This window comes from Tachypleus tridentatus, chromosome 6, assembly GCF_004210375.1.
Source record: "Tachypleus tridentatus isolate NWPU-2018 chromosome 6, ASM421037v1, whole genome shotgun sequence".
NCBI lineage: Eukaryota > Metazoa > Arthropoda > Merostomata > Xiphosura > Limulidae > Tachypleus > Tachypleus tridentatus.
In genome coordinates this window covers 138,270,573-138,291,118 of record NC_134830.1, presented here as the reverse complement: position 1 = coordinate 138,291,118, position 20,546 = coordinate 138,270,573, and the positions used below count along the sequence as shown (strand labels likewise).

General features: G+C 31.0%; 1 protein-coding gene across 7 annotated transcripts in view; it reads right to left on the bottom strand.

The window, feature by feature from the left end:
* Positions 1–20,546, bottom strand: part of LOC143253803 (rab GTPase-binding effector protein 1-like) — a 64,721-nt gene that overhangs the window by 13,035 nt on the left and 31,140 nt on the right. For all 7 annotated transcript variants that reach the window (XM_076508211.1, XM_076508205.1, XM_076508207.1 and 4 more), the window contains 5 exons: positions 18,792–18,934; positions 9,959–10,226; positions 7,451–7,554; positions 4,451–4,672; positions 1,304–1,402 (listed from right to left, as the gene is read on the bottom strand). In XM_076508211.1, coding sequence (XP_076364326.1) covers positions 1,304–1,402; positions 4,451–4,672; positions 7,451–7,554; positions 9,959–10,226; positions 18,792–18,934 — 836 coding nt within the window. The remainder of the gene's footprint in view (positions 1–1,303; positions 1,403–4,450; positions 4,673–7,450; positions 7,555–9,958; positions 10,227–18,791; positions 18,935–20,546) is intronic.

Genomic DNA, 20,546 nt, shown 5'->3' with positions numbered 1-20,546 from the left:
TTGTAGCAATTAATGTTCTTGCTAGAACACGTAAATAATTAATCAAAATACAAGTCAGTCCTTACAAAGAAAATGATCTAGGCAAATAAAACTAAATAGAGCTAATAAAAGAGAGGACATCACAAAACAATCATGATGAAAAGTTGTACTGACATTCACAACAACCCCCGAAACCAGTTTTTATATAGGAGCAGAAATAAGTGACATCACTTTCTCTTGAAATTTGTGTTTTTAAAGCTCTTAGCTGACCAAAATTTCTCATTTAGACAAGTTTAGCTAAAACATATTTTTCAAAACTTTATAATACACAGTAAGACACTGTGATATATACATATAACCATCAGTTTGCTTTAAAATATACATACTTTAAACAAGATCCCACACTACAGAATACATCTAGTCTGGAAAATGTTCAAGTCATGATAATGCTCGAGATATTATGATTATTATTTTAACTGTTAGTTTAATATATACACTTAGAGCTACCCTAAATTGTAAATTGGCCAAATCTTGAGGGATATTACTGATTTTATGGCCTAATGTGTGATCAACGATACTCATACACCACTAATGTGAATCAATACATCCTGATTGTTACAAGTTTTTTTTTTTTTATTACATGCTCCAAAACAGACCATTATATTAAATATCATTTATTAAGCTAACTTTCTTTTTCTGATCCATATAGATAGCTTGCTTTAACCAGAAACTAGTGACAGATATTAAAAAAAAAACAAAAAAAACAACCTTACATAACCAAAATTAAAATTTGCCTTGATTAATACTGAAGTTAAACTTAAAAGTATACGTTTCAGTGTATTTTAACCCTTACGATGCATAAAAGGGATGTATCCAATTGGATATTTATAGCCAATTGATTCGACAAGTGGATTTACATTCACAAAGAACTTTCTATTTTAATAAGGGGGTTTTATCCCATGGCTTCACAAAAGATTAAAAAAGATCAAATTCCTAGTTTAATGTTTTGATGGATAAATGAAGCTTCTCAGAACCAGTCTGATAAGTTTTACACATTAAATAGAGTAAAATATTCTTCACAATCTTTATATCGAGCATTTGATTCTTAAACAATATAACATTCAAACTTATTAGTTTAAATACAGTAAAACACGGACTTTGATCTGTTGGTTCTTAGTTTGAATTAAATTGGCTTTCATAAAATACTACTGAATTATTTAATTATTTCAAAAATTTGTAAAAACATTTATTTGCACGAGGTATTTTAAAAGTTTGTTAGATATCTGTAAAACTTAATCACTAGTCTAGCTATAATGCTACTCACCAACTGATCGTAAACATCATTGTAGCATGCTGTGTAGCTTGCTTTGAGATCCAAAGATAACCTTTCCGCTTCTTCAAACTTGCTAAACAGCTCGCTAACCTGTGAATTTCAAGTTAAAAACCTACATCATTCACAGCTGAAGTAAAATATTTCACAAGTTTATATTTCATTTCGTAATACTAAAACCATCAGTTTTTTTAGTGTTCAAGTTAGAATCTCTTATGACTGCTCTTGGTAATAAATTAATGGTTACTGAAAGACCTGCAGTAATAATCACTAAAAGTTAAAAAAAATTATACAAAAATTAGTTTTAAAATACATGTTAACTATGGTAATTTGTAATTATTTTTGTTAATAAGAAAGTCATCAAAATCCAGTAAATGAATAGAAATTAACAAATTTTATGTTGATTGACTTTTCTTTTTTTGTCAAGACTACTTTCTGATTAAAGGTACAACCATACTAATCCAGCTGTGCATTTTACCAATTCTCCAACTGCTTTATTAACTTGTGAATGTACTGTATCTTAAATTCTGTTAAATCAGGAAAATTGTGAATTATAGAAGGATTTATCTGAAAAAACAAAGTGAAAGTGGAGGCCTGCCTCTTGATTTTCACAATAAGCTAAAATGGATATATAACAAGTGTACCTGACCACAGAAATACGAGACGGAAAGGCAGATGTAGATTTTGTGAATAGACATCTTGAATACGGGTCTGTTCAAACTACATTGATTCAGACTGTTTTACGAGAAATTCAATAATGAGTTCATATATTAAAACAACAGTAAAATATTATGATTGGATTATTCAGGTTAATTATATTAAATACATTTCGCTGAGGAAACTTGTACATAACCACATATTCAAACTGTTATGCGTTATTCGTTTAATTCAAAAATTTGCACAAAATTACAAAAGGAATATCTGCACTAGTCATTCCTAAATTTGAACTGACAGACTAGGGGAAAGTCAGCTTAGTATCTGGAAATCTTAAGCCAGTAGTTGAGCTATATTATTCACTGACTGATCATGATCATCACTGTAGTATGATGCATAACACACATTCTTTACAGGTTAGAGCATTCTGTACACAAACAACCTAAATTACCATCATACATTTGGGGTAAAACACATACTTTGTAGTACTATTAAAATTTTAAAATAATCTTAATTACAGTTTTCTCCACGATTTTGTATTGGTGGGTTATCTATGTACCACCATCCAGCAGTGATCGCTAACCTATTTTTAATGGTATTAACCTTCTCCACACCTATCACAGCTCAGAGGCCACATCATTGCATTTATTGACATGCATTCAAACTTGTTTTTATTGAACTAGCATAAGATGAATCCATGTTAATAAGTTTGGTGTCAAACAATATATTATAATTCAGATTTTAGTATTATACATTAAATTTCTGTGTGTAAAAGTAAATATTAAAAAAACATACCTGAAAACTAACTTTTGGGTCATGTGGGACGTTGAATGCAGTACTGGTTTACATTAAATGTATGTTTGTGATGTTCAATTATAAAATATATAGTTTCTTTTGAATTAGGAACCCAAATTATCAATACTGACAATCTAGAATTTAAAATAGGAACCTCCTATCTTTTCTATTTGCTGACATACTGCTTATGTAATGAATCAAACAAAGTGGCCCTACCAATCTATTTCCATTTTTGGAAACACTTCCTCATATACAATTACTTCTGTCTGTGACATGAGAATAACCAATCAAAAATTAAGAATATCCCCCTAGTGGCTTTCTCAGCCATTTCCAAGTATCACAACATCAACTCATTTTTTTCAATACTAGACTTCAAAATTTTTTTTTTGGTTGAGTCTTTTGTGTGCTCAAAATTTCACATTTATTTTACCCAACTATAGCTTAGTTACAAAGGTTGACAAATTATAATGAAATTCTATGGTATTGAAATAGATAACAGCTGAAATATAATATTTTTTTCTTAAAAAGATGTTTGATAATTATCTAGAGATTATAAAAATTTTACATGTGAAATGTAAACACTTTCCAATGCATAAAAGTATTAACATTAAAATCAAAAAATCACTTTACATATTGGATAGGTAACATGTGAAAGAAGGCATGAGAAAACATTACTTGAACCTTACGACTTAACAAAAATAAAAGTTGATATTTTGTGTATGAAAGTATTGTAATCTTTACTGATAAATCTGCCAAAATTTATCAGCATATACTTACTATTTTAAAAGTTACAGCATGAAAACTATAATAAGCAATGGTTACAAGATTGGTCAAAGGGACCCAGTCATTGCTGAAGAAGTTACTTTCACTGTTGAATATCTGTACAGTTTTAGTAAATTTGAATGATATAACTATTTTAAAAAATTAGGAAATATAAATTGTGCTTGTTTTCATTTAGAATGACTACAAATTATAAGATAAATACAAATGTTTAATTTAAATAGCTTAAGTTTCATAACTTTATATATATATTACACTGACTTTTCAGCCATGCCTTTACATGCACTCATGTTACTGTATTCAATAACATGAAACCAACCTTTAGTATTTACAAAATGACTCGACTTGGCTGTGTTTTAGTGGACTAATATTTTGTAAATTAGTCCCACCTCTGTTATATTACATTATGTGTGTATATACATTACTATTTATTAGTTATAATTTTTTCTTAAAACATAACAGTAAATTAACAAGTATAGCAAACAACTTCATCTTCCAGTTATGATCTTTGTACTTGTTAACTGCTTGCTGTAGATTCTAAGCTTCATAAAATTTTGCACGTGGAGGATGTGAAATAGATTTTTATATGTACTTGTGGAAAAGCCACAAAACTTATAAAGAAATACAGCTCAGGAAGAAGACTTTCATGATGCCACCCTGTACAGCAAACATGATTAACACTTTAGATAAATAGCTGTGGATCACATACTTTATTCCAGATATTCCGAAATCCAAAACTTCTCTGCCAGTTCAGGGGTATTTCTACTTGCTAAGATTTTTATCATTGAAGTTTCTCTTACTTTACATCTAAATACTGCTGCTCCTTAATAGAGTTGATGTTACTTATGTCTAGCAGATAAATATTTAAGCCTAAATTAACCTTCCAAAAGAAAAAAAAGGAAACAAAATTGCCTCTTTTTTGTAATCGTCGGCATATTTGTTGAACTTCTGCTCAAGCTCATGGCGGAAATTCTGTTCCCTCTGCAGGTCCTCTTTATACTTGGCAATTACTTGTTGCAAGCCTGTCACCTGTTGTCGCTGTGTTGCTTCCGACTGCTGAGCCTGCTGGAGTCGGACCTCATAGTTTGAGCACATTGCACAAGGTTGTCCTATCTTTTCCCGTGCACGCTTAACCTGTAAAGATGTTTCACAAAAGTTTCAACTTATATGAAAAAGGAAAATGTGGAAATTAATACATTAAAGTAAAGCTACATACAATTAGAATAAAAAAAACATTTCAGTTCTTGACTAAAAAGAATGTATTTAACTAAAAAAATGCAAAATCATTTCTGTTGAAAATTCAACTGCCACCAATATGTAATTAAATTATAAATCCTTTTTCTATAATCTTCTTCCATCCTTAAAATCCTTTAAGATTTGAATAGAAAGTGAAAAGTATCATCAGAAATAAGTTTACTGATTTCCTTAATTGTGAGTTACTTATCAGCATGTATTTTTCTCCAGGAACTGGTCAAATAGTGAAAAGGTTAATCCCTTACTAACAGTGGTTCTTCCCCTTGAACAGGTGAAATTCTTTAAGAACTAACCACAATGTAGAAAAAGTTATTTCAGGTAAAGTTTAATTCTTTTCTTAGTGGTAGACACTCCTTTAGGAAAGTAAAATCCTTCAGGATTTGACAAAACATAAATATGTACAATTTAAATGTCTTGAGTTAATAAATGTTTTCCTTTAAAAGCTCCCAAATGATATACAAAAAAAAAAAGTAATGTTCTTCCATGTATACACAACTGCTGCATTTTAATTTTAATGTGATGATTACAATTTAAAAAGTTATGTAGCACCAGCATTAAATTTAGTAAATTGTAGGCTTGTTACTTTATCCCTAGTTTATTTACTTAACTGTTTAAGAACTGCATTTTATGTAGCTCAATTATTGTGACTTGGTAACTGTTATATTATTAAATCACATTACTAGAATCTTCCTAGTTTTTCTAGTTTTAATTCACTCACCCCAGGTATCCTATATGGAGCATGACTCAAAGTTTTAACGTCTTACGTTCAATACTTTATTAAAACTACTTTTTATTTATGTTATACTATTTATTATAGTGTAAAATCTTAGCTAATAATCCATATTTCAAAAGTATACAACCTTAAGTTCTTTATTCCACAAAGCAATATTTTTGAAAATCCTGAAATTCCCCTAGTGTAACACGTACGACATTTTCTTTAGACCTTTATTTTATCCACCAACTATTGAAACAGTATGAAACTAAACAAATTATTTACTATAAAATTATCATTGCTCAGCCAAACAATAACTTTTACAACCTTCAAATTGATTTATTTACAAAGCTATTGAATAGAAAATCAGAACCCCTCGTGCCACATCCTCTCTTTTAGAATTTATTGATAGTTCTCTCTTACATTTCATTATATATATATTACTTACAACCAATATAAAGTCAATTATTTATTATCTGGTTCCAAAGAGAATCAGAACACCTAGCTAGGATAAATTTGTAACAGCTTTTGTTACATAGTTATAGAAAGCCAGAAGAACTGTGGTTGTAAGCAAAATTTGTCAGCTTTTTACATTTTATTAGTCTATGTTTCTTAATGCATTATTTAACTAAATAAAAATACTTTAGTGCATTATAACCATTAGTATAAAAAGTAGGGTTAAGTATCAGTGATAATTGATATCAAGAAAAAGAAGACTGGATAAGTACCTTATTTCTTATTTTTCATGTTTATTTTCATAAAAGTAACTAAGACATAAAAATAAGATTCTTTTTAAGTTACTTAGGATTAAATAAAAATAAATAATAACAGTAAACTAAAAAAATGTTACACGAGTCACTCAAGCAAGCAGCTTGTAGTAGGCCTGTGGGTAACATAATTCAGTAACGTAACATGAACCAAATGATTTACACCTAATAATGGCACAGTTAATAGTTATACATAGTTCAAGGGGTGATAAAAAATAAATAAATAAATGTATACTGTTACAAGAATAAAGGTACTTGGGATAAATGAACATAGTTTCATATTACAATCTGAAGGCATTCTAGAAAGAAAAGTATAAATTAGATTTCATATTTTGTGGTGATTATGAGGTCAGTCAAATAGACTGATTCCATTTTGAGATAAGGTAGAGAAAACAAAGTTTTATAAAAACAAAAAACATTTGAAATGTTATACAAAGGAAAATTTCAAATTTTTGAGATGAGGAAAACAATTTTTAAGCTTAACATCAAAATTACTTTGTACATGGACTTACTCAAAACAAATACTCAATACATTCATTATTAAAAATAGTTTACTACAAAATATGATTTTTTTTTTGTATATGAAAAATGCCAAATTTTTTAAAGATATACACATTACACTGAAAGTTAGAAGTATTAAATCTATAAAGACATTAAACAACGAGGTCACACTGTCAATCAAATTGACTGAGTCTAAGTTGAGAAAGTTAATCAAGTGTTATTGGATTATATATTTGGTAGTGTGTGAAACACTCAAGACTTTAGTAGGGGTGTAAATATGTACCAAAAATTTGTTCAATATAAATAGATCTCTGATGCATGATTGTGAGTAGTCATAAACAGTGTATAGTGGCAATTTGTAAAGTGAAATTATCACAAATGATATTGTAATAACAGAGTGAAGAATAATAATTTGTCTTTTCAATTGTATTCTAAAGTAATTGAACCAGCTCTGAATAAAACTTTGATAACCAACATTTGTATATACATTTGAATTGTTTTAATATACCATTTTAAAATAAGTAGACTGGGTGCTGTCTGTTTATTGTTGAAATTTATTGACAAGTTACAGATACCTACTGTAAAGAATCTGCCCTACACATATAAAAAAAACCTTACGAATGGTTACTTATATTACAAAACATTTTCATTATAGACCAAACTCTCACATTTGCTTACCTCCTCCTCTAGTGACTGCCACTCTTTTTCAGTTACAAGTCTTTTTCCAACCAGGGACATGCTATCATTTTCAGTCTTCATACCATTCAGCAAAGATCTGGAAGCTGTAGGATCAGTGAAAAAAAAAGAAGAAAAAAGTTAATAAACTTAAAAATAAATTCAGAAGTAATAATAAAATACAGAATATTAACAAAAAAAGTTCTACAACAAAGATCAAGAGTACACAGTCTTCATGAATTAAAATACAACTTCAAAGGTTGTTTTGATTTTAGGTGTCCTTTACTTACCATAACAACTCAAAATATTTTAAGTGTTTGGATAACGTGTGACATGCACTCACAATTAGTTATTTGGTTGTTTATTTGTTTAATTCATTTTTCTAAGGAGCACTGATTGAGCCAGGAATTTGCCAAAAACTAATCTACTGCAGCATGAGTAGCATATCAAAGAATAAATTAGCCCTCTAACTAATCTTTTCTTCACTAAAATTCACATTCTGGCAAAGAAAATAAATAAATAGTTAGTCTGGTGAATAATAATGGATAATTAATTATGATGATTTGTCACATATTACTGAACACCTAAAGTATTTTAGGCTAAAATTGATGAATAAAGGGCTGAACATAAACCTAACTAAACAATTTTTTTTTACATTCCACCACTACAGAGGTCTACTTTATTTATATGTTTTGCTTTTAAAGGCAGTATTAGAGAACTGCGAGTTGGTGAAACTAGTAAAGAGTATTAAATCAGAATAGATTAGCTCTTTACGTAATATTTTCTTTACTTAAATTTATGTTTTGGTAAAGAAAAAACAAACAAACATACAAAAGCTGACGTTGTGTGCTGTACAACTCTAATCAAGAGCTATCTTAATTCTGAATTAATACACTAGAGGGCAGGCAAGTAGTTCAACTTCACCTACAGCCAACTCATGGGATATTACAATTGAATAATGGATTTGACTGTCACTCTTTTCACACCCCTATTACTAAAGTAAAAAATACTTATTTTTTTGAATAGGCAGTAATGAATCACAAACTATTGAACCCAAGTTAAGCAAACTAACCAATTAGCCTGCAATTGCAAAAGTAATGTAAGAAACACTAACCTACATTAACTCTTTGGATTTGATTGGAGTAGAGTTACGTTCAAAATTTAAACAAGTTTATCAAAAGTAAGTGTCAACAAACTTGGCATCAAAGCTCACTTTATAATTGAAATCTTTTTTTCAATATTTACCTTCATTAAATTTCTTAATCTAATGTATAATACTAAAACTTGAATTATAATCAACAATTTGATATGAAACTTATTAACATAAATTCATAAAATAACACTTCAATAACATTTTGAATACGAGTCAACAAATGCAATGATATGGCCTATGACCCTTGACCCATGCAGATAGTGTTAGAAGTTTAATAACTGAAATTGTAAAGATAAATCATTTGAAAAATTTCCAACAAACAATGTAATCAAAGAAAAAAAACTTGTATTTCACATTTTTTAACTTTTCCTTTCACTCTGAATTGATGATTTTGGTATAGTCAGTGTTAGGGTAGAAAAATTGAGATAAACTTTCACACACAAGAAAAACATCTTCTGATAATCATTTAGGAGGTTTTAGAGGCTGAAACTTTACCTTTCACTCAGACAGACTGGTCAAGTAATTTGGAAATTTATGCATATATCTTATACACTTAGTGCATTAACACTGAGGTTACAGGGTATGTCCAATGGACCTATGTACAACCTTTAAAGCAACATTGAGATTCTGGTCACTCTAATGTATGATCATATGAAATTTTGTGAAGATACACAAACAGACAATCAGTAAGCACTATCAGGCATTCCCAAACTCAAATACGAGATTTTTCTATTAAGTGTTTTAAAAGTTTGTTATTTATTTAAGACTAAATAGTTTGAGTGCAAGATGTTTTCATGTAAGTGCTTTTTTTTAATTTGCAACTTCAAATTTAATTTCAGAACCTATTAAATGAATATCAAAGTTTTTTTAAAGACTAACATGTATACATATAGATCCATAGCTACAAAGCAGTTAAGATGTTTTGAATTGACTAACTTCATATTAAAATCTTAAAGAGGATTGCACTTTGCATTTTCTTTTTGTTGAAAAGATGACCTAGGAAGGTCAAAATGTTGTCCTCTGCTCTGTCTGAAGTAATTAGTACAGTTTTAAGAAAATTACAATTGCTTAAAATATGTGTTCTTATTTACTAAAGTCACAAACACACCACTGAACTTGCCTATGCCAATTTAAAAATAACCCAAGAACAACAATAATAAACATAAGTCCCAAATTCCTTTTCTTGTATAAACATATACCAAAAGATCAATTTCACTTTGTTTATTCAATTTATAATAACTTACATTTAGTTTAACATATTCTTAACTTAAGCAACATTATAGAACCCTTTATTCTTAAAGCCACAAAAACAGCTTTTAATTAGATAATGAATAAAAAAAAAAGACATCTCAACAAACCTGACATTCCTTTGACATGTTCATGAGCTAGACTAGAGATTTTCTTAGGACTCCAAGGACTAGAAGATAGGTCTTCCAAAGTCACCAGTGACAAAGTTTCAGGTGATTCATCTGTACATTCATTTTCTTCCCTTTCATCAAGTGCAGAACTAGATATTGACTTTCGGAGGCTTGACAGTCGTCTTTTCCTACTCCCTCCAGAACCAAGTCTTTCTTGTGAAGCATCAAGTCCAGCAAGGCTAAGGTTTTCAGGAGTACTTCTAGCTCTCTGAAAAACATGTTTTAAAAAACAATGTGACTAAATATTCAGGATTTTTTTATTTATTATTATTTTTTTAATCATACACTCAGTGTTAAATGCTATACATATACGTATGTTACAGCCTCTCCAACTTAAGGAACACCTTATGCCTAGTGATCAACTTGAAGGAGAAAGGAGAAAAACTGCATTCCTTTTGTTAACAGAAAAAAACTGAAACATCTGATTATGAGAAAACACATCTCTGAGTAGATTTCATAAATTCCCACTGTTAACGTTTTTTTACAACTTGCTTCAGATTATTATTTCTCTCAACTCTTTATTAAAGATAAAATGAGTACAAGACATGGGCACAAAAATTTATCTTGTATAAAATATTTTATATCTTGTTATCTATTTTTATGAGAAAAATATAAATTAGGGATAGTTAGGTTTACAAAGAAACAATGGCATGTAATAAACGTTTTAATTAATTAAAACAACTAAAATGTGAAAGACCTGCTCAAACAAACATGATGATGTTTCATAAGGTTCACATCATTTTAAACAAAAAACTTTTCTGAAGTTTCAAGGAAGACAACTAAAATAATTCTGGGGTATCTCCAAGAAAATATTTAATAAACGGTACTATCAAGATAATTCTACAAACTAGAGAAACAAACTGTACTTTTGTGGAAGAGAAAAACATCTTCTCTGATGGTCTAAAACGATTAGCAAACTTTATGTGATCTTTGCCCATTTGCACACATTATACAAGTAGAATATTTAATTGAAATCAGGCTGGATATACTTCATTTATATTAAAAGCAGTTTCTATTTCTACAATTTCACTATTCTTCCAATAAAATTTAGTAAACACATTATCTATTCTGAATCGTGCTCATTTCATCTATAAAGTGTTGCTAGGTAAAAAGTCTTGAAATTACATTGTCATCTAGGTTGTAAGCATTGCTGAAAAGTACTACTACACATAAACAACATTTCTTATTGGCTTCTGTAAATCAAGCTTAGACAACGAACTCTGGTATTGAATTAAAAGAAAACTTTTTTATTTGCAGAAGTTAAAAACACTTAAAATTATATACCTAAATTTCAAGCATGGACTTTGGAAAAACATTTGAAAATTATGCTGCTTATGTGACCTTTAATGACTACTTTTAGGCCTAAAAAATACCAATTTCACCAACTAATGCCATGAACAATCACATATTACATTATTTGCTTAGTCTAGCATTTGTTTTCAGCTTGTAAATAAATTGATGTCAATAAAAATAAATATACACTTCTTTTTTAATTAAACAACCTATTTACAATCAGTCGTAGCAGGATCACCGAGATAGTTGAAATAATTTTTAAATATAATAAACATTTTTACATCAACTTTTCCACTATTCCATCTTGTTAATGAAATATATTTACAAAATGAATGTATTGAAAAATCATGTTATTAGTTTATTTAGAAGTATCTTCCATTTCAAGAAAAAAAACATCGTAAGTCATTATTATATTTGAATTTATTTTAATGTTTGTTTGAAGATAAACTCAAAGCTACACAATGGCCTATCTGTGATCCGCTCACCACAAGGGTCAAAACCCAGTTTCTAGCATTTCAAGTCCACAGCCACTCCACTGTGAAGCTAATTTTAATAAATTCATAAAGTTGACCATTAGACTGATAATTTGTTAGAACTGTGTTTTAAAACTACTTTTTAATTATTCAATTTTGCTGCTGTCATACTTTGAACTTTGAAAACAATTTTCCAGGAAGTAAACTTTGTGGTCCAACTAATATTACTGAACAGTAACTCACACACACATACAGCATATAAAAAATACAAAATGGGTAACATTAAGAAAGCAGAAACAGGTTTACCTCTTAAAAAGTTTATGTTCTAAATTTAGGCCTGCAGTTGGAAGATCAGGTGAAACACAGACGACAGCAAATAAGCATCACACTGACATGCTGAGTGTATCAGACTTCTACTGATGTTCCTTTAATGGATGCATTGTTACATCACAGAGAAATCACAATAGGAATTACATTCATTGTCCAAGATCTCAGAATTTAGCAATTTTTCAGAAAAAAGGATTTATTTCCAAGGTTTTCAACAAAAGTCGAGGATGAAAGAATGCTAGTTTTTAATCTAATACTTTTTTCTACATCTGGACAAAGAATTTTTGTCACACATTTTACTATAATTTCTTTTATTAAAAAAATTTAAGGCCAAAACCTACAGTTCAACACAACCAGCCTATTATCAGAAGTACCCATATTAACTCTAGAAATACTACTTCCCTTTAAAATGTACTAATTAAGTCAGAAACACCTTAAAACATCATTAGCTAGATAAACCTATATAACAATGGTTAATGTACCTATTGTCAGATATACTGCAAGTCCACAGCTTCACCAGTTCTGGAGTTACTAATGACATCTGTTTGCTTATTTTATTGAATTCTACATGAAACCAGCAGAGAGATGTCCAAAATAAGTCTAACTTATAAGTAATAGAATAGAAGAAAGCAGATACTGAACATCCTCCATCACCAACTCTTAGGCTACTCTTTACTAATGAAAACTGTTGGTTAACCATTATAACATAATACCTGACAGCTGAAAGTGTGAGCATATTCAATCAACTCTCTCAACAAAGTATTAAATCTACAAAGACTAATGTAGCATGTTTACTTTACAAAATTTAAGCCTTTCAGTTAATATTACTAGTCTTTTTGAAACAAAAATTATATATTTTAATAATTTGATGTATTTTTAATAAACTACAGATTTGTTTGTTTTTTAATTTCCTGCAAAGCTACACGAGGGATGTCTGTGCTTGTCGTCCCTAAGTGTAAGACTAGAGGGACGGTAGCTTGTCATCACCACTCACTTTTGGGCTACTCTTTTCACCAATGAATAGTGGGATTGACTGTCACATTATATCACCCTCATGGCTGAAAAGGCAAGCACGATTGGTGTGACGGGAATTTAAACTCACAACCCTCAGATTACGAGTTGAGTGTCTTAACCACCTGGCCATGCTAGGCCATAAAGATTTGTCCAAAAATATATTGAATATTTCTTTTGAATAGTCCACATGCAAAGTATCATGTTAAGATTAAAAACACTATTTTTCAACTAAAAATTTCAAACTACCTTTGTGTAATCCCTAAAAACCTCCTTAATACATTTCAATTGAATTTTTCAGTAAAACTTTTACATTTAACTGTCATTTTCTTTACCCCCTCTCCATATGGAATTAGTCAATTTGACCAACCTTGTAACCACCAAAAAATAAATATATAAAAATTCCCCTACTTTTCTTTCTAGGATGACTTCAAAGTATAACATGAGACTACATTCATTTATCCCAAATACTGTTTATCATACGTAATGTTACATATAAAATGAACAATTTAATTAGTTTGATTACTTCTTTACACAAAGTGTTAAATTAGACATTAATCTAAAATTGTTGAATATGATGCAATATAAAGACCCCACCATTAAAACAAATTGGTACTTTGAGGGTTAAATGGGATCCCTGTTGCTAATATTTTTTATAACCACTTACATTTGGATTTAATAATTTTAAAAACATTCTAAGATGATGCAAAGCTTCCAAGGATTGTCAGTTAACTCTTGATGTGTCAAAGCTGTATTATTTTCAATTAACATCAAACATTTCTTAATGTTCTGCCTCTGTTCTCTACCACACTTTTATCCAGTTTTTATGCATAAATGGAGGTAATTACAATAGGAACAAAAGTCAAAAACATTCTGTCCAAATATATACACACATTGTTTTATAAATGTCATGTGAAACAATGTTATCAATACATTTATATTATAATGCAAAACTTAGTAAATTTTAAAATTATTACACCAAATGGCTATACCAAACTACTTAGTATACATCAATAAAAAACTTAAGTTACTACAGCAAACATATATAAAACTATTTATTATAGACAACTTCAAAGTAAACATTAATAAAATTGGAATTAATAATTTTATTTAAAATAAAAATAAATTTATAAAGCCATTTATCTATTCTATTTAATTAATGAAATTATTTTTTAATAGAAAGCATTTTAAATTTCATATTTTAATATAGAAAGATTAATTTTTTGTTTTCTAAAATTTTAAGATAAACAATAAAAGTGAAATACCAATTACACACTTAATTAAAATAGAGGAAATACTATCAACATAAAAATTAATGTTTTTGTTTACAGATAAAGCCAGTAACATTTTAAAACCTTTAAGCTTTCAAAATATATTTCTCTATATTTACCTCGTTCTGTTATATTTTAACACTCATATCTGATCTGTTCTTTGTCACCTAACATATCATTCTTAATACTATAAAACATAATGATTTTGCTCTATCATTCAACAAAATCCACCTGACAATGGTTGGTGAACCTAGCAAAATGTAATGTTTTTTCTGAAAACTAAAAAGGTTTTAAAAATATCTTGCATACTTTATCTATAAACAAAACTAATTAATGTTTTTTTTACCTGCCATTTTGAGCATGAAACATGTTTGGGAATGATGCCTAACACAAACTACCATAAAATGGATGTCGACTGATTATTGTACAGCAATCTTTTTCAGTAAATGTTGTGACTGGTAAAACCAGCTTTTGAAAATAAACAAAAATTTGACTAAAATTTAACTCCTCTGTCTATTATTAATAATAACACTTGGAATATCAGTTGTAAGAAACAAATGGAAGTATCATAGTTTTATTTGATTAAATAAAATAAAAACTTAACTGTTTAAATGATATATATTTTTATATGTAATCTAACCTATATTAGAGCCAGTATGTCATATCACATAACTGTTGATTTCTCAAAATAGGACTCACACAAGCCAAAATGCACTTATCCAGATAGAATAATTTGATTGGTTGGTTGATTTGGTGTTTTATGGCACAAAGTAGCTAGGCTATCTGTGCCAAACATCAGTGAAAAGTTAAAATTAAAGTAAAATTAGGAAATTGATAAAAGAAACTTAAGGTAAAATAAAACAATGTAAAAAAAAAGAAGCGTAAAACCTATGTTCACATCCAGTCTATAACATTAAGAGAAAAACTACAGTAAAACAAGGACTTTCTGTAGCATAACTGTAATTATCATTACTCATCAGCAAGACTAACAGGAAAGTACAAAAACCACCACCAGTCACCTTAAGTTGGCCTTTCCAGTCCTGGTTCTGAGTTATTTAACATTATGGCCATTTTCAAAAAGTAATAACAATTTTAAAAGACTTGTAGCAAAATTTTATTAATAACTCACAAGGATGACTAACAGATAGTTCAAACAGCAGCATTAGTCACCTGAAATCGGCCTTTCCAGTTCTGGTTTCGAATTATTTTACTTTACGGCCAGTTTCTAATTTCAAATTGAACTAGATGAGCTGCAATTCTTAAAAGGGAATCTCATTGAAAAAAGTCTAATGTATAAATTAAAAAACTTAAAAACTTAAATTAAGCATTAAAACACGATAAATTTCTAAGGTGGGACACTGTCTAACATGATAAACCTTAAAACTGGTGCTATTGTTGAACTATAACAATGGCATGACAGTAAAATGTGGCTTATTGTGACCTGAGTGTTACACAGATAACAAATTGGTGCATCAATTACAGAAAGAAGAAAATGACGACTTAAAAAACTGTGGCAAATGCGTAGTCTAGTTAGAACAACTTCCTCTTTCCAATCCTTATGAAAGATAGAAGAGTTCAGTGTGTTGAGATGTGGATGTTTCCACCAATATGTTACCAGATCGAAGCTACTTTTGTGACTTTAGAGAGCCAGCAAATCACTCTATTCCCTTCTCAACAAAAAAGGGGAGACATTTACCCTAAAGGTTTGTCTGAAAGAGAATGTAGGATAAGATAATGAGGTACAACAGGTGTTCCAGATGTTGAAGACTGCTGCTCAGAATCTTCAGATGTTGTCGTTTAACTTTAGACTGTTTTTTCACTATTTTACTAAAATTTTTAATTACAGTATCCATAATAAAAAAGAAAATTTCGGTGCCCACTGCCCCCACCCACCATGGAGCCCAACGAGGGGACACATTACAATGTCAAACAAGAACACTGCAGCAATGCCAGGGTTTCATGAGCACTATACCCAAACACCAGTATCAGATCCAATGTCCGCAACACCTGTTGAGAACATCCAACACTAGTACTTGTTTCACCCTAGCTCAAGTGAACCAGCTGATTGACCCAAGGGAGCCAACCCAAGGCTACCCGTCTACAGGCAGCGACCATCAATTTCCGAGCCTCAGGATAACTAATGTTACAAGTCGTTTCCAAACACTGCACCTCTTTTTCCTCCAAACATTTTGGGCAAGAACAAAAGTAGGAAGGGTGAGAACCATTGCAGTTGACGCAATGTGGGTCCATGTCACATTCATAGGCATCGTGGTCTTTGCCACCACAACGAGCACATGTCAGGGAACCACAACATGATGTCTTTCAGTGGCCAAACCTCTGACATTGGAGAGGGTTTGGAATGTATGGCTATACCCTGCAAATTAGATAACCTGCCTTGATGGTGGCAGGTGCACATGATGATGTAAATGTCAAAACGAGGGTATTTGTTGGCAGTGTCCATCTTTGCCAGTGGGGATGTGCCTCATTGCAAAAACTCTTCGAGTGGAGAGACCAGCGAGAATCTCTGACTCGGAGATGTTCAAATCCCTCTGAACAATAACTCCTTCATGATGAATTCAAGGTAGCATGAGGGGTAACCTCAATAGGTATATCCCCAATTGCCGTTGAATTCAAGAGGAGTTCACTGTGTTGGGTTGTGGATGTTTCAACTAATATTTCTCCAGATTGAAGCTTCTTTACTGACTTTGGAGAGCCAGCAAGACCCTCTAGTCCCTTCTGAATTAAAAAGGGGGTCATTTGCCATAAAGGTTTTTCTGAAAGAGAATGTAATATAAGAAAATGAGGTACTTGTGTTACAGATGTTGAAGATTGCTGCTCAGAGTCTTCAAGACATGGTCATTTACCTATTGACTGTTTTTTACTATTGAATTTAAAATTTTTGGAGGATCCATAGGAATGTCATGCAAGGACAATGCAGCAACGCCAGGGTTTCGTGAGCACTATACCCAAACACCAGCATCAGGTACAATGTCCACAACACCTGTTGAGAACTTCCAACACTGGTACTTGGTTGACTCTTGCCAAGTGGACCAGCTGATTGACCCAAGGGGGGCCACCCAAAGGCCACCCATCTACAGGAATTCAAGGCCAAAGTGGTGTGTTAGGGTTGGACCCCTCAACCACCAAGACCCTCTCCTTCCCTTCACGGGTTGCCATGCACGGCAAACACGTGGGTGAATGTTTAGATCCCAGATGAGGTAAACCGAAAGAACAGAACCTTCCCTGGGAGGTCCCCTCACCACGTATGGGAGTTCACACTGAGGGTAGAATAGTTTGTTCACTGTCTGTTCAGTACTTTTTACTTACAGGATGTCCTGAAAGGGTTGGGGTGTTGTGAAACCTTGCAAGTGTGACGAATATAAGCCTGAAGTAAAGACATAGTGTGAGATCACCTAGCCTAGAGCCAAGTGTATAGAATTTATCAGGAAAGTAAAAATAAATTCAATTTTAAACTTAAATTATTTCTATTTTATGTTGTAATCCACACTTTAAATAAAAACAAACCTCTTTTATCAACAAATACTCTAAATTAAAAAAAAAATCAACAAATACTTTTTCACTTTTCTTGCCTATACATTGTATTTTATACTTTCAGTACATAGACTAAATACCATAGGTTGTATTTTTATTGCTCAGCAACAAAAATAAAAATCACTGGTACTGTTGTATTACCAAAATGCACTGGCTTTTTTGTATATTAGAAGTCACTGATTTTTACCATTATTTATTCTACACATACACCACAAATTTATTTCATGAATGATCTTGATCGGCTCACAAAGAAATTCCCCGACGTCTGACTGCCTAGACTGTACCTTTCTGCCTATTTGTTATTCAAACTTAAGTTTGCTAAATTTATTTATTTCAGTTTGCTAAGAAATGTAAGGTTATGGTATACTATGGAGTGAAGGGATACATTCCCCTCTCACTTGATAGTCTGTATGCTAGTTTTAAATATCTGTTTGTGCTCTTATAAAAACAAAAATGTGTTTTCACAAGTACACATGAGAGCAGACTAAAGAATTACATTTTAGCAAGCATAAGCAGATTGTTATGTATATTGAGTCTTTCAAAATTAATTGCGACATATACTGATAGTTAGCCTAAAAATCACAAGCATCAACATTTTTCTTGTTATAATATAGTAACCTTGACAAAATACACAAGAGTACAAAAAATTTAAGTCTAACCTATTATTATAAATCCAAAAGAGTTTTATATCCCAAACAAAAGATACTACATAACTAAGTGATTCTATCTCAAAATACAAAACAAAACACTAAACTTTATTTACTGATTTCAAAATGTATTTTATACCTCCATTTTCCATAATAAATAACCTAAGAGTATCTTTCAGAAATGTAATTTCTGGCAAACCTGTTGATAAGCAAATGATGAGCTAACTTGTTCACTTGAAGCACTATCCGTGGATTTCAATCTTTGATGTGGTAATGGTGACAACATTCTAAAAAAATCTCTTGATGTTGATAGACGAGGACTGGAGGTTAGAACTTCTCTTTCTATGTAAATGGTACAGAACAAATATTTAACTATAAATAATTATAAATTCTTTTATTTAGACCAAAGAAAATTTAAATTCCTATGGATATTATATCTCACAACCTGGTACCCAAATTTTCTATGCTACAATAACTTATCTCTTTCCACTTATAATTGCTTTAACTGCTGCAGTATGTTGTACATTTCATTTTGTCTTCTACATTGACAAAGAAAAGTTAAACCTAACAAAACAGTGAAAGTTATGTGAAATTAAAGCATTTTACATGTGGAAGGAGAAAATTATTGTAACATGAGAAAATGTGGAAACAACACACACACTTGCATAAATAAGTGGACTAAAAGAGTTATCTTGAGTTTCACTTTAATAAAACTAAACAATCAAATTAAAAGAGTTCAAGCTTCAGATTAAATGTTTAGTTCAACATGTTGAGGTTTAACACCATCAAAGTTGCTCTTTACCTGATTAAGAGAATCAAGTATTCCACTATAAATACTTTTTAAGAATGACTTTTATAACATTAAACTGAACAAATGTACAGTTATGACAAAGTGTTCATACCCCTTCATCATGAGTAGTTTTTTCCTCATAACATAAAAAGTATCATGAATAGGATAATGAAAGTATAACATATCATAAAAATTATACTAACACACACCCACATAAATTTTTATGTAAATTGAACAACAAATAAACTGCTTATAAACAAATAACCAAACATAGGAGGGGCAGAAAGTGTTTGTGCATTTAATTTAATGGTCAGTTGTATAGCCTTTCAGGTAAATTACTTGGCACAATCTCTCCTCAAAGCCCTCCATGGTCGTTTGACAGAACTTGACTGGTATTTTCTTCCATTCTTCTTTACAGAAGGCCTCCAACTCTTGACAGTTTTTTGAATGACGCTGATGAACCCTGGTCTTCAACTCATGCCAAATGTTTTCAATTGGGTTGAGATCGTGTAATTGAGATGGCCACTCTAGAATGCTTATATGGTTCCTCTGCAACCAGGATTGCACATATTTCAATGTGTGCTTTGGGTCATTGTCGTGCTGGAAGATCCAACAATGCCAAAGGTGCAAGTTCTGAGCATCATTCTTGATATAAGTGCCTAATATATCAACGTACTCTTCTTTTTTCATGATTCCGTTGATGCGATGAAGGCTGCCTACACCAGAAAAGCTGAAGGAACCCCATAGCATGATCAAGCCACCTCCGTGTTTAACTGTAGGGACAGTGTTCTTTGGAAGATTTCGTTCCCCCTTCTTACGGAAAATATTGCGAACATCATTGTAGCTGAAAAGCTCGATTTTAGTCTCTTCTGACCAAAGAATATTCTTCCAATAGGTAAAGGGTTTATCTACATGCTTTCTTGCATGCCTCAATCGTGCTTCTAAATGAACAGGCTTTAAATATGGAGTTCTAGGAGAACGGCATGCTTTGAAACCAGAAGAGCATAACATGTTCGTAAGTGCAGAGATGCTTACTTCAACCCCAGTTTCCCTTACCAGTTTCTGTATGTCATTACATGTTAAACTAGGGTTCCTACTAACATCTCTGAGAATCATCCTCTTGGTTCTCTCTGGAAATTTGGTGGGGCATCCTGAACGAGGGAG